General features: G+C 37.8%; 2 protein-coding genes across 2 annotated transcripts in view; one reads left to right on the top strand and one right to left on the bottom strand.

Moving 5' to 3' along the window:
* LOC144643301 (uncharacterized) overlaps window positions 1-17,099 on the bottom strand; it is a 203,599-nt gene that overhangs the window by 181,048 nt on the left and 5,452 nt on the right. Inside the window, exons 6-7 of the mRNA XM_078502505.1 lie at window positions 16,507-16,633; window positions 15,554-15,661 (exon numbers count right to left, since the gene is read on the bottom strand). Coding sequence (XP_078358631.1) covers window positions 15,656-15,661; window positions 16,507-16,633 — 133 coding nt within the window. The 3' untranslated portion in view covers window positions 15,554-15,655. The remainder of the gene's footprint in view (window positions 1-15,553; window positions 15,662-16,506; window positions 16,634-17,099) is intronic.
* Window positions 1,073-13,302, top strand: LOC144643299 (SMC5-SMC6 complex localization factor protein 2-like). The gene is made up of 11 exons (XM_078502503.1): window positions 1,073-1,181; window positions 1,654-1,697; window positions 2,479-3,798; window positions 4,487-4,611; window positions 5,249-5,503; window positions 6,114-6,548; window positions 7,706-7,927; window positions 9,985-10,113; window positions 10,515-10,601; window positions 11,022-11,093; window positions 12,200-13,302. The coding sequence occupies exons 1-11, from the start codon at window positions 1,144-1,146 to the stop codon at window positions 12,353-12,355; spliced, it is 2,883 nt and encodes a 960-aa protein (XP_078358629.1). The 5' UTR covers window positions 1,073-1,143; the 3' UTR covers window positions 12,356-13,302.

The following is a 17,099-nucleotide window of genomic DNA, read 5'->3' as shown; positions in this document are numbered from 1 at the left end:
TAAAAGATCTTTTTAAAAATATATCCCGAACAGACCCATCTAAGTATTTTAAGTGGCTACTCGAGTGATATCTACTAGAGCAGTTTTCAATTGAGTTTCGTAAAACCAAAACCAAAGTAATTACTCTGGCCAATCACAAAGGACACAGATAATCCAGTGAACCAATCAAAACTCGTAGCAAATACATGTAGCCGGCACGAAGCGCGGGAAAACGTGCGCGAGCGAGTCACGATTGGTTTTGGTTTTACTCCTGATTGGCTGAGAAAGTGGCGCGAGATTTTTAAGCCAATCACTGAGCGTAGTAATGCAAAACCAAAGCAAACGCAATTTACTTTCGACACTCGAGTGAAAACTGCTCTATAACGTGATGAGAAAGGGTACAAGGGTGACCTCTTTTCTGTCAAAAAAGTTCTATGAAAGGGTAAGGGTTTGGACCCTGTGTCGTAGCTTCCCCGAATAAAACTTTGTTAAATGTCCCCCTTCCCCTCCCCCAGGCGTTATTGTCACTTTCAGGTTAGCGCTCAACTAGCTTTTGACATGTGGAATGATAATTACACCCACTTTCAGTGTTGCGTGCATAGCGGCTTTCTATCAACATCCATCTTTCGACTGCTAAACAAACAACACGTTTCAAAATCCGCCAATCACAGCCCACTAGCAAGACCTTCTGAACTCGTGTGTTCATTTGCATGGAACCAACACCGGTATGCACCGGTTTTGATTGACTCTTTTCAAACAGCACGTCGAAATATGGATGTAGAAAATAGCTATACACTTAATACTAAAAGCGGGTGTAATCAGTAACTTCTGATTTATAGAGGGAGAGCGAACGGCCGAACGGGGGTATGCAGGCAAAATACTATGAAAAGCAACAATTCTGAGAAAGTTTATGATGAAGGAGGAAGCGATTAGTGAATTTAGTGCATTTGGAAATATATGTGGAAACTAAAGATTAGTCTAAGATTGACATTTTAGGTTAAGGCCCCGCCCCTTCAAGAGTTTCGTCCCCAGTCCCAAGCGTGGTCAGCGTTCGCATTCCCCACGCAGGCGCACCGCGCATCAAATTTGGCGCGTTAAATAACAACATGGCGGCAGAGTGCTGATAAAGTGTCTTTGTCAGATTTTATCGAATATTTGTGGAAAATGAAAAGAAAGCTGCCGTCTTCGCACAAAGGAAAAGGGTAAGAGGCGAAAGAAATTGTTGTTATGTTCGTGTGGTGTAATAATGCTTTAAGAAAATAGTTGTGATCGACTTTGCTCTTCGACCACGTACAAGCAGCTTAGCTAGGTTTTGCAGACTGAAATTGACAAGCTTTAGGTTTCTTTTTCCAGGAATAAAGTAAATTTTTCTACAGCGTAATGTATTTTTAAAACGGGCGTTAGGCCTGACCTGAGGAAGCTGAAATACTGCAGAGTCTTACAATCCCTGTTACCATTTAATACTGAGCTACATGTAAGCGTTACGTTCATGCTATCCGCAGTCTGCAAAGTCTGCATCAATTAACCATGCAAACAGTATTCTGCATATGTGCAGTTGTGTCTGCCTCCAAGAAAATATGGCAGCTTGTTTTTCAGAGTTGTTGGAGAACAATTTTCTTAAAAATCACATTTTGCAAATTTTCTTTAATGTTAATGATTGTTTTTTTCTCCTAGAAATCAACAAATTACAAAATTTTTCAAGAGTTTGATACCTCAAGGTAATTAATTGATTAAAACTGTTGTTTATTATTGCTAAAACACCTGATGTATATGCAGCACCTTTGCAGTTATTTGAATTCTTTGTTTGCCCTCTTCGAATAAACTGGTTTGTATTTTAATGTTGTCCTAACCTTATAAAACAGATTTTGTATTCACTCATAATCAGTAGTTTGCAAACAGAGCTGCCATTTAACTGGACTATACACTTAAACAGATCAGGACATACAGACATTGCCAATGATCTACCTCAAAGGGGCCAATTGTATGGTGAATTTCAACCTGGGCTGAAATTTCAGTCCAGGTTAACCGGGCTGAGATTTCAGATGTGCTTCTCAAAGAAGTCTTCTTATAAGACGTCTGCGATAACATGAAGAAAGTTTCATCCCGTGCTGAAATTTCCAGTCCACAAGAAGTTTCCGTTTTAGCCCGGACTGAAATTCGTCATGCAATCTGCCCCTAGAATCTCAGAACTAACATGAAGAAAAAGTATGGTTGCCAGTAGGAGAAATGGTAGCTAGCAGTGCAATGAAAAGGTTAAATTACATTACACTCTACACAAAACAGCACATATAAGACCCCACCTTATGAAGACCTTCACTTGCCTTTGTTTATATGGTCAGCTCATTATTACATGTATGGTAAAGAACAGCTCCTGTCACCCATGTTATAATTACGCCACCCTGTTAATGCCACAAGATTTTGGTGGCCGTTATAGTGGTCAGATGGGCTAGTGCTATCACTGCAGTTTAGAGTTACTCACAAGTTTTCTTTTATTATTAGGGTCAAAAAAAAGTTGCAACTCTATGAACAACGTGGTAAAAGAGAAAACTACAAAGGAAACTGAATTTAGAACACCACTTTTAGAGAAATTTCAAGCTGCAAAGAAGAGTGGCTCTACAGATAGCAGCACAATGCTGAGCTTGGACAGTAGTTCTTCACATGTGAACAATCAAGCAGCGACATCACCTGTGGACTCTTCTGTAGTTGCAGACAAAAGTGTTCTGGATGGCATGAGTGTTCGATCCGCTGAAAAGGACAATGCAGCCGAAACCAGTGCCATGGACTGCGATGGAACTTTTCATTCAGCTTATGAAGAAGTTGACACTTCATATTATTCCTGTGGTGGAAGTTTTGCAGATTCCTTAAACAATGACACGCTCAATGACAGTGGAAACAAAGGAGAAATTCTAGATTTTGATATAAATGAAGGTTCATTTACCAAGGAATTAGATAAACATGGGTCTGTTCAAAAAGAGTCAAAAGCTAAAGATTTAAGCATTGGAGAAAGTAGCAGTTGTAATGGTCATATAGAAGGAGAACAAGATTTTGGTGTTGATGTTTCAAATGTAGAGGAGAGTGCCGAGGACTGCAATCAGATGAGCAAATCATCGGCAGGCTTATTAACCAAGGAAGCAGACTCTCGTAGTTGTTTAGAGTCAAAAACTGATGATTTAAATACTGATCAATATAGTAAGTATGGCAATCACACAAAAAGAGAACACAATGATATATCTGATGACTTTCAGGAAGAAGAACATGACAAGGACTCGGACTCGTTAAGTGATGTACACTTTAATGAGGTTGCAAATGATCATGGTGATTCTTCTGAAGAGTCTGGTTCTTTTGACGCTAAGGAAGAAGAGCAACAAAGCAGTTGCGAGGATCTTAAAGAAGACCACGACGCAGAAAGTGAGCAGATCAACAAGCCGTTAAATGATATTTATTTTCAGGAGGACTCAAATGAGGACGTTTATGCTGATGGGTCTGATTCTTCAGATGAGGATCTTTTAACACCGCCAAGATTTCTCTACGAAAACACAAAGCTGAAACCAGATATTCGTACTCCAGAAAAGGGAATTGCTCCAGCGTATGCAACCCCTTCCCCCATATCGAGGGAGGCTATTGTTAAAGAAGACAAGAGCAAATACAAGCTTTCCTTTGACAAATTAATTGCGGATAAAGCCAAGCACAGGGAAAGAGATGCTGAGCTTGCTGAAATGGAAGCAGAGTTACTGCGAGGAATAGAAAATGGAGGCATTGGTCAAATGCAAGTACCTAGTACCTTCAGTGATATTGAATCAGAAGAGGAACTAACAGATGGTATGATGTCAGATTAGTATACACTGTAGGAAATTGCATGACCTCCAGTACAATTAATTGTAATAATTAGGTACAAGTGATATTTTGAAAGTTCTAATCACGAGCACCTATTAATTACAAATTGTACATGAAGGTCGTACGATTTTATATTAATAGTATAGTCAACAAAATTATGATTCAGCGACTACCAGTAAGCCATACATCTTGTTGGTTCGTCTTTAGAATACTTTGGGTTATTTTCAGAAACATCCCAAAGTCTTATGGACAACATTGGGAAAATCTTTGGAAGACTTCGGTTCCACTCGAAAAGTCTTTGGCTCAATTTCGGATATCTTTGGAAGTCTTCGGGTCAACTTCGGAAAACTTTGGAAGTCTTTGGGTCAACTTTGGAAGACTTCAGAAATCTTTGGAAGACTTTGGGTCAACTTCAGAACGAAAAGAAATGGGTACTCCTAGGGAGTACAATTTGGGATTAATTGTACTGCTCTCATCCAATCAGAGTCAAGTAATTTTGTTGAGTGTACTATAAGTTATAAAATTTATTTTGCATTGTAAACAACCACCCCCAGTTGATTGTGTTATCAAGTTTTTGAAATGCAGTAGTTACATGTACATGTACATACCAGCACAGGAGGTATGCTATAAAAAATAACTTGCAATTAATTTTGTCCTCTGAACGTACATGTAGATGGTCGTGACTTGAGAGACTGCACCTTGCCTCAGGACATCAAAAAGTTCCTTGTGGATGTTCATGACTTTTCTGAAGAACTACCTGGCGAGGATGTTTTCCCAATGTTCCATCCTTATGTTACAGTAAGTGGATGTTGAAATTGTGGCAAAATGTTACAAATATTTATGTCATGGAAAGATATCTTTCTTCTTGTTAGTAAATTAATCTTTCACCTCCAGTTATGTATAGTAGCCATAGGTTTTTGGGCTGAGTTAGAGCTACATGTATGATACCACAACAATTGAGATAATATGGAAATTTTTAATAATGATCTAATAGAAAAAAAACTAATATACACATTAACCAACTGTCCTGTCCTTAATTAGAGTTACAATACTAGATGGAAATCACAAAAGAAATTGATTGTTTGTGAAATCGCACATGTGAGCCCTTTTGAGGCAGAACAGTCGCAAATATTTGTAACTTAGTCTTGCATAGCTCTCTCCTGAAACTAGGGGCAAACAACCGACACATAGCAGAAATCTTACTAAACTTAAGGTGCCAATGAGAACTAACCTATTACCTTGGAGTATGTTCCTTACACTTCATTGCATACTGTAGCAGTAATGAAATCATGGAATAATGTCATGCAACATGTCTTTAGAAATCATTAGACACATTATACTAATTATGTTTGTGCATGATATTTCATAACAGATTATTTGGCGATGGCCTTAAAGTTAAACTTGAATGTAAATTGTTTCCTTTCTTGTGGTACAGTCACAGGATTTTCCTTGTCTGTCAATGGTTCCTCATCCTGGAGAGGACACTTTTGAGGCCAAGCTGATGTCGGCATCAGATACTGACCTGCAGGAGTTACTCTGTGGAGGGTGGATACTGCAACACTATCTTGACAAGCCTTGCCCCTCTGAGGTTGCTGAATGGCTGTTTCAGATCATGTGTCGGCATAGAGATCAACATATCATCAGTTCAGCTTTTAAAGTCCTCTGGGTTATGCTTGAAGCAGCTACAGAGGTAAGACTGCCTGATTCTACTGGGGCCTGCAATTATAATCTGAAATTCTGAGAGAACAAACTTGTAAATAATATTAGTGTACACTGATTAAAGGATACTGATTAAATGACAAACAAATAACTTCGAACAGTTTGTTCAAACATAAGCTTATGATTTCCAGCTGCTATTAATCGGCGCAGTGGCCTAATGGTAAGCTCATCCGACTCCGGAGCGGGCGTTTTGGGTTGAGCCCTGGCCAGGGTCATTGTGTTGTGTTCTTGGGCAAGATACTTTACTCTCATAGTGCCTCTTTCCACCCAGGTGTATAATTGTATAAATGGGTAATGGCTAAATAATGCTAGGGGGGGGGGTACCCTGCAATAGATTAGCTTCCCATCCAGGGGGGAGAAGAAATAATCATAGCTGCTTAATGCAATCAAAACCGGGATAAGCTCCAGCAACATGTGCTACTTGGCTCCAGGCTGGGCTCCCTTTTATTGATGGGCCTTCTACATGCTAACCATTAAGTCTAACTTGCTTCTCACTCTGATTCTCGTGGTGTGGGATCAATTGTACCAATCAGTTGTACAATAGTTGTACTAAGTGTACCAAACTCTATTTTTTGTTGTAGAATCGAGATGATATTCCTCAAGACTCCAGAGGCACGTCATGGGTTCCTAGCATCAAAAAGGTCTTAAGAGAGTTGCTATCTTTTGGTGCCACAGTACCCAGACTTTATCCAAGAGAACTTGTTAACCAATTAAATGTAAAGGACATTTTGTCAAATGAGAATTCCTCAGAAGATATCCAGATGGAAGAAGAATCAGTAAACGGTGAACCACAGACTGAATGTTTCCCTGTTGTAAACATAATGCACCTTGTGCAGTTTCTTACTCACTGCCTTCAAAGGTGTCCTCGATCATACACAGTTCAGGACTTAAGAAACCTTATGGTGCTGATGTGTCGGCTAGCATTGGACTTGAGACTTCAAACTGTTGTGTTTGATATTGAGATGTGTATTGCGGCAATGTTGAACTGCTTTGGAGAGACACAGTGGCCTGATGAGGTACAGAATCGGTTGTTGATCTCTTTGAATGTTAGTTCCAAAAGAGCTGGGGAGTGCAGGAAATGTAGATTGTACCAATTCAACCCTCCAAGTTAAGACCACTTTAGTCGCCATGGTGACTAGAATTTTGGAGCTGGCGACTAAATTAGAACCGAAGTCGCCGGCCTGGCGACTAAAATTAAAAAGAAGAATTGAAAGCATGAGCTTAATTTTGAGACTAAAATTTTTCACTGGCCACCAAACTTCAGCGTAAGAAAAAAAAACTTGGAGGGTTGCAATTCTGAGCATACCATTAAAAGGCAATCTGCCTCATAGTCAACAGAACAAATTTGAATGAGTAATTTTTTTAAAAGAGGATTTGACTCAAATTTAACAGAAAATAGGTTGTTGTTTTAACCCAAATAAATGCAGACCTACTACTCCAACCACCTTGCAGAGAAAGATTAAAAAAAATAAATAAATAGGAGCCTTTTTAATGTTTACTGCCGTTTGATAACACATCTTTGCAGAAAAGTTACAAAAATGATTGGTTGTTTTAAATAAGTAATTTAACCCCTTCACTGCCGACCCGACCCCTCTGTACTGCTCAGTGCCAAAGCTGACATGCAAAACATCACATCTTTGTGCTGATATTACATGTTTAACAAAGAAGAAGAAAACAAGATGACGGACAAATTACAGCCAAAAATTTCGAAAAAAACCCAGAGGCAGGGTTTTGAAGACTGATGTCGAGTAGTTACCAGGCTACCAAAAGTCTTTCTGGGACACATCTGCTGTCAGGGTTTCAACTGTGGTCTTCATTTTCTTGACATACTCAGTACGTCATATACACTGTAGGCACATGAAGTACAGAAATCATGACATACTCAGTACCCCATAGTGGCAGTGAAGGGGTTAACATAATTGAGGTGGGGTATAGCTCTAAAAAAAAACATATAGTGTGTGGTTACCTAAAGTTTAATAATTGTTTTGTTTCTGTTTGGTTTTGACCTACCATCTTGGCAAGGGGAGGGAGCTGAAATCTTGGGGGGGGGGGTAGAGTAGGGGAAGGAGTTATTAAAAACAAAGCTCTACAGTGGAAACATAATAAAGAGTGGACCTGCTTAATAAAGCTTTTACTGTAAACTGATCATACATGTACATGTTGGAAATTTTAGATTAAAGAGCTGTGCAGCATTGTGGCAAAACTGAGCACACACCATCCAAATCTTTTGTATCTTGTTCAAGTTCAGCCACCATCAACCTACGGCATTGAGCTTCAGCGTCGTCTGAGTCTAACATTGCTTCATTGGTTAGTACTCAAGTTTGTTAAACAGGAACAACCTGGAAAGGTGCTTGTCGATGAGAGATGCAATGTAACCGTTCCAGATGCAGTTGAGGTGAATTATTGAAACTGCACTTGTGTTATGCATGTGTAATCTGTCATCTGTTTTTGGTTGTTTGAGTAGCCAGGGTTTCAAGGTATCAGAGACAAAATGCCAAACCATGTCTCCATAAAATTAAAGATTCTTTGTGATCTACTCATTGCAATTACTTATTGTTTAATTTGCAGGCCAAGTGTTTTCTGGCCTACAAATTTAAGGTTTCAAAATAATTATTTTTATGTTGGAGAAAGGAAACACCTGTTATTGCAGTATACTGTACATGTAAATTATTCTGTGAGGATTACTGTTCAGAATGTCTTTACTTTTAGCCTGCGAATACAGCCGCCTCTCATTCGCGTCCCGCAACGAAAAGCGAAACACGAAGAAAGACGTCTGCGATTCACGGCCAGAAATTCCATACTGATGACGTTAACCACTAATTAGATTTCCCACACCACACGCAGTTGGTCTCGCATAATTATATTTTTTGTTTCAGCCGCACATTACTAGCCTGCGCCGCAGACGTAACTTAACCCCGGTCAGGCTACACATTACTTGCTTGATCACAAACACTTTCAAGGCAGTCAAGGACACATTTAGGGGTCATTTACACCGGAAAACTTCATTGCGAAAATTAGAAATCCCTATACGAGTTGCACATTAGTAAAATGTGGAAAAATAAGCTGCGAAATCACTAGATGACATTGTTTTGGAACTTGAGCGCAACTCTCGGAGGTGTTGGGCCGTAAATACCGATACCGCAACGATCATAACAATTCTTCTGAGTTCGTTTCTTCTTTCCCCGCTGTTTGTCAAATTAAAATTATGTTTTTCTATAGCATTTATTCTTTGGTTGTGGATGGTTCAGGTCGTTGAGGCTATCTGTATTTCACATTTTTGTTGCTTATTTGTTTTGCCGGCTGCCTTTATGTCAACAATAAAAGTTAGGTGACAAAATTGATCTATTTTTAACGGCCGCTGTGGCGCGTCCTTTCTGTACATCTTTGAGGTCGTTCATCTTATTATAAAGCAGTTTTTTTTTTGTTTCCCAATTACATATGAATTATAGATTTTATAGAAATTCTAAGGTATAGCTTTGGTGTAGTTTCACGATCCTTCCCCCGGTCAACTTTTAGTCCGCAATAACATCCGGTTTTTTATCGTTCGTGTCATGAAGTGTTATATTTTGCATACATTATGTAAATTAACTAGCTGGCCAATCAGTGCTCCTGTCCGGATTCTGGACAGATTTACGTCATCAGTATGGAATTTCTGGCCGTGAATCGCAGACGTCTTTCTTCGTGTTTCGCTTTTCGTTGCGGGACGTGAATGAGAGGCGGCTGTATTCGCAGGCTACTTTACTTTTTGATCCCTTATAATTTAAACTTGGGAAAGCAATATTGATTTCAATCTGTTTAGCTACAGTGACTGAAATAATGGACTATACAAGGTTTATCCTGAAACATATTATGGGCTATACTTTAGGGCGTCAGTCTGAGATGCATAGTGCACCTCCCAAACTACAGTATGCATAAAAGTAATGCAAAGCACAGTTGGACACTCTACTCATGTTATTGACTTGGTTTTAATTCTTGGATTAAATATTATTTACCAGTAAATACAATTAAATATTTCCCCCAAAACTCTTATAACAGCACATTATCAAAAATTTACTTTACATACATACATACATACATACATACATACATACCTTTATTTAACGTGGAAAAAAGTACACACTTAGCTGTTAGCTAGTTTACAGGTGCTCCATAATATTGAATAAGCAAACAGGGCTGCCAATTTTTTTTTTTCTTGAAAGGACATATGTCCTACTAAGACACCATCTTGGTCGGACAAAACAAAATTTTGGTCGGACATCACCAAAAACAAAAGGTTGAATTTTATTCATTGTTGCCGTAAAATGATTAACGATCAAGAAATTTTGTCCGCACATCATGTCCGATCTCACATGGGATTTGTCGGACATGAGCAAATTTTGGTCGGCCAATGTCCGATGACCGACTGTTATTTGCAGCCCTGAACAAAGAATATTTCCTCTAATTTTTATACAGGTTTCAAGCCTGGTTGAACTTGTAGCTAAAATCAAGCCAGGAGAGAATTCAGATTATTTCCTATTGCACACAATAATCTCACTGGTGAGCCTTGCAGTTGGGAGTGAAGACCTGCCGTCAAAAGAAAGGGTATGAATATGTTTCATTTGACATTAATTTTAGGGTTATAAAGGGTACCTTGCCTTTCTTTTCTCCCTTTCCACCTCCTCGATGTTGTTTTCAACCAATAATCATTCCTCTAATGTAGAAGTAACCTTATGAAATGTTCAACATTAAACAGGGTGTGGGGGGAGGGATATGGGGGCAAATGATAAGATTTCAATGTTTTTAGTTGTGACATTCAAGAAATTGCGCTAAACTTGTGTTTTTGTCAACTAGTTTTTTCTAGGAGTGTACAGGGTTCTCCTTCTAGTCCTTATGGGATCTCCAGATAGTGGGCCAGTTTAGAAGGTGACCCTATGACCTTGAGGGTGTTTTGTTTTTATAACGTTTTGGTAACTAACAATGTTCTCTTTCTATTCTATGTCAAGGCATCTCTAGAAACACTGACCAACAAGCTGAGAACATTAAATGGAGAAATTAAAGATCCAAGGGCTGCATTCATGAACAGAACAAAGGTGTAGTAAAATATGTACTATGTGTACTTGGAAAAACAGTAGCTATAGTTGCTACATGTGTTAAGAAACGCTGCTTTTAGTAGTGTAACAAACTAAACTTAGCTACACTGGCAGATATATTTATGTTTGTTTATTAATTTATTTGTTTAATAATAATAATAATAATAATAATAATAATAATAATAACATTACGTAAAGAACATAACAATAATAATAATAATAAATTTTTTTTGGGGGGGAGGCTTTTTGAGAATGTTATGAAATACTCCTGGGCTTAATGACTTCATGCTACTAAAACTGAGATAACTCCAAAAATGTTGTTAACTTTCAGCTAGACGAGTGCAGTCAACCTTTTCGCCTGATGGTTTATGATAATGTTGACTGTAACTTCATGTATACTGTCTTGATGGTTCTTTCTAGGTAAAAGACCTCTTGGTAAGGACGATCCTTAGGTTGGCTTACATGATTCAGTGTATCAAGCCATCTAGAGAGGTAAACAAATGAAACAAAAGCTTAATTTTTTAGTCTGTGGATACAACTCTGACGTGAAACCATTCACTTCAATGTGGTAACTACAGTAATCTAATATTGGGGACCTTAAGATAGCAGTACGAGTACAAGAATGAGTATGGCTTTCTCAATTTCAGTCTAGTTACGTTTCCAGTTAGTCCTCCCTGTTGCTGACCAGTTAAATAGGAGAATGCCAGTCCAAGACTGGTGTGGAATGTGATAATCAAAAGGTTTGAAAAGTCAAACTTAATCTCGTACTCGCAACGAGTGCTGTATAATGGACCTGTATGAATCCCTAGTATGTGGTCAATCTACTGCTGAAGTCTAAAGATGAACCATTGTGAAAAACACTTGATTGTGCTCCACCAAAACCACGTACGGTATGCTCTTGTAGGAGAACATGTAACAGTGTTACCTTGCGGTACAGTGTTGCCTTGATAACAAGATCCTTGCGTTACAGTGTAGCCAAGCCGTCTTAAGTTTCAATCAGTACTAAGGTTTATAGTCACGAATGTTGTTAATCATGTCAGTGTGAGTTTATGTTCTGTAATCGAACGATCACTTTTCGGAGGAGCTATCCCACCGATTAATAAATCCTATTCAAGATCGTAATCGGAGTAGTTGTCTTCTACTGGTACCTACTACACTCTGTTGTATTCATTTGGTATACTGTAGAATTCCCCTTATAAGCCCCCCCTTTCCCCTGTTATAGGCCCATCTACCTGGAGACAAAAAATACAACCAATTATAAGCCCCCCCCCTCCCCGGATATAAGCCCCCCTATGCCAGATGGTAGTACTCATCAGGGCTAAATGTTGCTTTATTATGCGTTTTTAAATCAAACACCTTTTTCGATTAACACTCCCCTGGCTTGTTTCAAAATGTTTTTTTACTCCACTTATAAGCCCTCTTGGATATAAGCCCCTCCGCATATAAGCCCACTCAAAACTCCTGACGAAGTTGTATAAGCGCAGGGCTTATAACCGAATTCTTACGGTATTTACCTTGTTACCTGCACAACTTCTTTTTGTTCCAACAGATAATTTTATTGCTATCTCATGATTTTGTGATTATTTTCAATTTGATAGAATCACATAACCACTTACTTTGAGTACTCCAGCTCGGATTATCAGGTGGAGCTGCTAAAGGAAAATGTTGGCGAGAACGTAGATGAACTACCTGGCAATGAAGAGGAAGAAGCCATGACAGGAGTACAAGAGACAGATTTGAACAGTTCAAGATGAAAAAAATGCACTGAAAACGCTGACAACAATAGATGAGCTTGAATATCAACACAACTTGTTTTGTTGGTGTAACTGTCCTCACTATTGATACAAGCATAAGAATGGCAAAAAGCCAGAACACTTAATAGGCCTTATCACGGTTTTCGACGTCATCTTGACGAGTAGGCAAAGTGGGTAGAAATTACAGTGTTTGTATGGTAATCCCACAGCAAATATCTTTTACAAAAATTGAAATCTGGACAACTTATGAATTGCAAAGTTAAGATCTATACTAGGCAAAAGTTTTTATTTGCCGAGTTTAAGGATGTAGCTGGGCTATGTCTGTATTTTTTTCCGCATGATTGACGCCGTTCACGGGAAAAATTATAGACAAATGTATGGGAAATTAAAAAGTGAACGCTTTCTAGCCCAGCTACATCCCTCAAACTCGGCAAAAAAAACTTTTGCCTAGTATCTTAACTTTACAATTCATAAGTTGTCCAGAATTCAATTTTTGTAAAAGACATTTGCCGTCAGATTCCCATACAAACATTGTAATTTCTACCTCCTTTGCCTACTTGTCAAGATGGCGTTGAAAACCGTGTTAAGGCGTATTAATATTCTTTTTTGTTGTCTGCTCTAGGAATCACCACAAAAAAGAAAAAAACTGTTTGTTTTTTGGAGCATAAAAAATTAATGCTTACAGATGTGGTGCAGTAATTTGTAGTGATAACAATCAGTACGTTCGTACTCAGACCTGTGCTTAAGGTTGATCATTCACTGTTCTCACTGCTAGTGAAATCCAATTCTTTAAGTGACATTAGGTGACTTAAATAAAATATCATGATAGAATATATTGTAAAAGAGTATTGTTGATTGTTTTGTTTGTATGCTTATATAATATACATGTATTTTTATTTCATGTCATAAGCAAAATAGACTTTGATAAGAATAAAATTATTTTGAATAACATGTATTATTATTCAACACATGCACGTGCTGCCCATAAATGGTCAAAATGTTAATGTTATCTGTCATCCGTACATGACAGATATCCTGCGATATACGTAGGTTGCGCAGATTCGTCCAAAGTCTTGAAATGCGCTGCAAAATTACACTTTTTCTATCTGCAATATGTGTTACATTGACAATTTGTTGAGTAATAAAACAATTATCCTGCTCAATCTTGCGGAATATTGTCTGATTTAAGCCAACTCGGCCTACGACCTCATCGGCTAAGTATCAGACAATATTCCGCGCGATTTTGCGGATAATTGTCAAATATACCAATGCATTACAGATTTGTGGTTATTGAGTTCCGAGAAATTTTGATGTATTAGAACCTAATGTGCTAGTACAAATTGAAAAGAGACATAAATTATAGTTATGGATGTGTGACATGCTCGGATTGGCTACCTATAGTGTGATTGCAGTCTCAATTTCTAAAATACATCCAGAGCAGGTATGAAAGTAGCACAGTCTGAGTTTGGAAGAACCCCAACTAAAAATCTCTTGTCCAAGCCTTGGGTTCACACACTTTAAATATAGAGTGGTTTGTAGCCCTTTTTTTGGGTGGGTGGGTGGGGGCTTTTTCAAATTATAAATTGTTTTATAGCATATAAAGAGAGACTGGAAGTTTTTTTTAAACAAGTATTAGTTTTCGTTTTACAACACATCCATGTGAGTACCGTAAAAACCCGCAGATAAGCCGCACCTTTTTTTCAAAAATTTTCGCTCGAAAGCGGGGGTGCGGCTTATCTGCGGGAACATTCGGAAAAGGTGCCGTAAATTTTCGTTAACTGATGCTAATTTATGGAAAATTATGTAAATTAAAAAAACATAAAACTACAAGAGAGTACCGGTAATTGCTTTTGCAAGTTTGACAGCTCCTATACTGTTTGCAGTGTCGACAATGGCCTATAACTTTAACAGTAATGTTGATACTTTTACGAGCGAGAAAATACCACGAGTATTCACGAGTAAGATGGCCAATTGTTTCTTTCTCATTTTGCACTTTGATGAAAAATTTGTCGAATTGATTACGAAAATCTCTTTATCCAACAAGTTTATCTCCAATAGATGGCTTCCAAATCTCTTTAATTTGTCAATATGATAGCCACGAAACCCGAACGCCTCCATCGCCATCTTGTTTTGCTTTACATTCTCGCCCTAGTCCCATATTTCGCGTCCGATCAAATGCCTGGTTACTAAGCTACGAACGTTCTGCAAACGCAAGTTCTTGTTGTTGTCACACAAAAATCTATGGAAAAACGGCGTTGAATGAAGAAATACCTGTCAACAAATGCCAGAAAAAGATCACCCATAGTATGTCAAAGTTGGTTTTCATTATATTAAAGAGCTCAAATTGTGGGTAAGACTGAAGTATTTTCTGTTTCAATGTTCATTGAGTTTACGTTCGATGAAGAAGACTTCCTAAAGACTCAACTTTGGATTTTTGACTCGACTTTGGATTTTCTTTGATTTACTTTCGAAAAACTTTTTTTCCAACATTCGAGTTGTTAAACTCAGGGTGCGGCTTATCTGCGGGTGCGGCTTATACGCGGGTGTTTACGGTAGTAACAATAATTAAATTAAATATGCACTTGGTGAATCAATAACCCAAAAAAATCTAAACCTGTGGCATTGTGCCTATGGTTTTCTAGTGTGCGTAGCAGGACAGCAACTTAAAAAGGAAAGCATTTTAATTACAGAACCCCATCATTCTGACCATTATAATATAAAAAATATACGTACATACAGTATGTGTACACCTTATTCTGTATTCTTTGCACAGTGCAACTGCAAGATTGGTGTATTAAATATGTTAAGTTCTATCCATTAGTCACTGGCAAACTAAATTATTGTTTTTATTTAATCTTGTTTTTGTTTTCATTTTAATTTACAACAATAGCTACTATAATTTAAAGTGATTTGTTTCATGTGATGTATGCTTTAGCTTGAGTATGAAGTTTGGCTTTACAGTTTATACATTTTGACAGAATCTGAATCATCATTGATCAACTGAAATAAATAATTATATTCATCATGATTCACAACTACCAGTAAATGTACCGCAATTTTGTAAACACTTAAATAAATTATTGTAGTTGCTTAAGTAATGCACTGTACCCGCTATAACCATTAATAATTTATTTTCTCTTAAAATACTAGTAAAAAATAAATGTTAAGTACTGGTATTTTGTTGGGAAAAAACTCAACTGTTACAACTTTTAAGTGGTTTAAATGACTTTACAATGATTGTTTTTTCTTTTGAAATGTGTCCACAGTCTAGCCAAGTCCAGCACTGTACCATCTCGTTGGTTAAAACTGCAAAAGAAGCAAAAAAAAAAAAAAAAACCATTAAATGTTAAACTAGAAACTGTTTTGTTTCAAAAAATTATTTGCTAGGAATTTTAACACATGTATAAATCTTGACCAGGTGGGATATACCGGAAATCATCATATTAAATTGTCATAAACACTACATACCGGGTACATACAACAGAAACAACAAGAAAACAACACCAACCGAGAGGGACCCTGGAATATTATCGTCAGTGGTATACTCCAGTCATGTTTGCTTTACATCAAGAAAGCTACTCGAAGCTCAAACTAAAATAATTCTTTATTTTTATACTACTAAATTGTAAATATCAAAAAGGTCATTTAGTGTTACACTAACCATAAAGTTAATCAGCATCCCTTAGAAACCAACTGTCATGCAGATAGACTAAAATATTTTATTAATGTCTGAGTTTCTGACACCCAGCTGGGGTCATTATTGGGTAAGGGCCTCTTTACATGAGAGTTTTCCTGGGATGAATTTATCTTGGTGTCTGGTCATTTTCTTGTTGCTGTCAACATGATTTCATCCCTGTCCTGAGCACCAGGATGAAATATATCATCCCGGGATGATACATGAAAAAATAGTCTTTCCGGGATGAAATGTAATGTAATGTAATGTAAACACGGCGAGATGAATTCAACTCGGGTGGTCCCGGCATCCCGGGATGAACATGCTCAAAGACATGTAAAATGACATTTTTTTCATCCCAGGACGAAACTCGTCTCGGCTCACATGTAAAGAGGCCCTAAGACATATATTTTTATTGGCAGCGGATTATTATTGGTAACTTGTGATGATCACAACAGACATACTTGTAGTCACATACCTTGTTTGACTTGAAGTAATATGACCCTGACATGGTCCGTGATCTGTTTGGAGAAGGTGCCTGAATCACACCTCCAACTTTTTCTGGAATGCAGTTGACTGTCTTTCTGCCACTTGGGCACCAGCTCCTGTAATGTACATGTAAACAAATGTCAGATCTTATTTTACAACTTTCCTTGGCAAAGTAATATGTTAAATAAGTACAGGTGACTGGTATGTATAGCAAGATTGGCCAGCTTTGTTACAATATTTCCCAAAGAATCCAATACAGTCAACTCTCGCCTTGCAGACACCCCGTTATTGCGGACACTCGCTATTATGGACAAAATCCAGATCCCCGGCGAAACAGGGTTTGACTGGAAATGACTCCCACTATTACGGACTCTCGCTATAACGGGCACTAAACGGCGTCCCGAGCATGCACATATACATCAGTTTATTTGACAGTTATATGTATGAACAGTAAATAATAATTCTGGTAACTAAATAAGCAAACGTTAGCCCCTGGTTTTTACCATTGAGGCCGGTGTAATTCAAGTAGATAAAAAATGATTTTGCCAAAAATTAATAAAACATTTCTCAAAGTTTACTATT

Source organism: Oculina patagonica, chromosome 2 (assembly GCF_052425735.1).
Source record: "Oculina patagonica isolate OP01 chromosome 2, crgOcupat, whole genome shotgun sequence".
Lineage (NCBI taxonomy): Eukaryota > Metazoa > Cnidaria > Anthozoa > Scleractinia > Oculinidae > Oculina > Oculina patagonica.
The sequence above is the reverse complement of the archived record's forward strand: the minus strand, read 5'-3'. Positions and strand labels throughout refer to the sequence as shown.

Coding starts and splice junctions, on each gene's coding strand:
- LOC144643299 (XM_078502503.1), top strand. CDS start 1,144: ATGAAAAGAAAGCTGCCGTCTTCGCACAAAGGAAAAGG. Junction 6,549..7,705: donor AGACACAGTGGCCTGATGAG/GTACAGAATCGG, acceptor TGGAAATTTTAG/ATTAAAGAGCTGTGCAGCAT. Junction 11,094..12,199: donor GTATCAAGCCATCTAGAGAG/GTAAACAAATGA, acceptor TCAATTTGATAG/AATCACATAACCACTTACTT.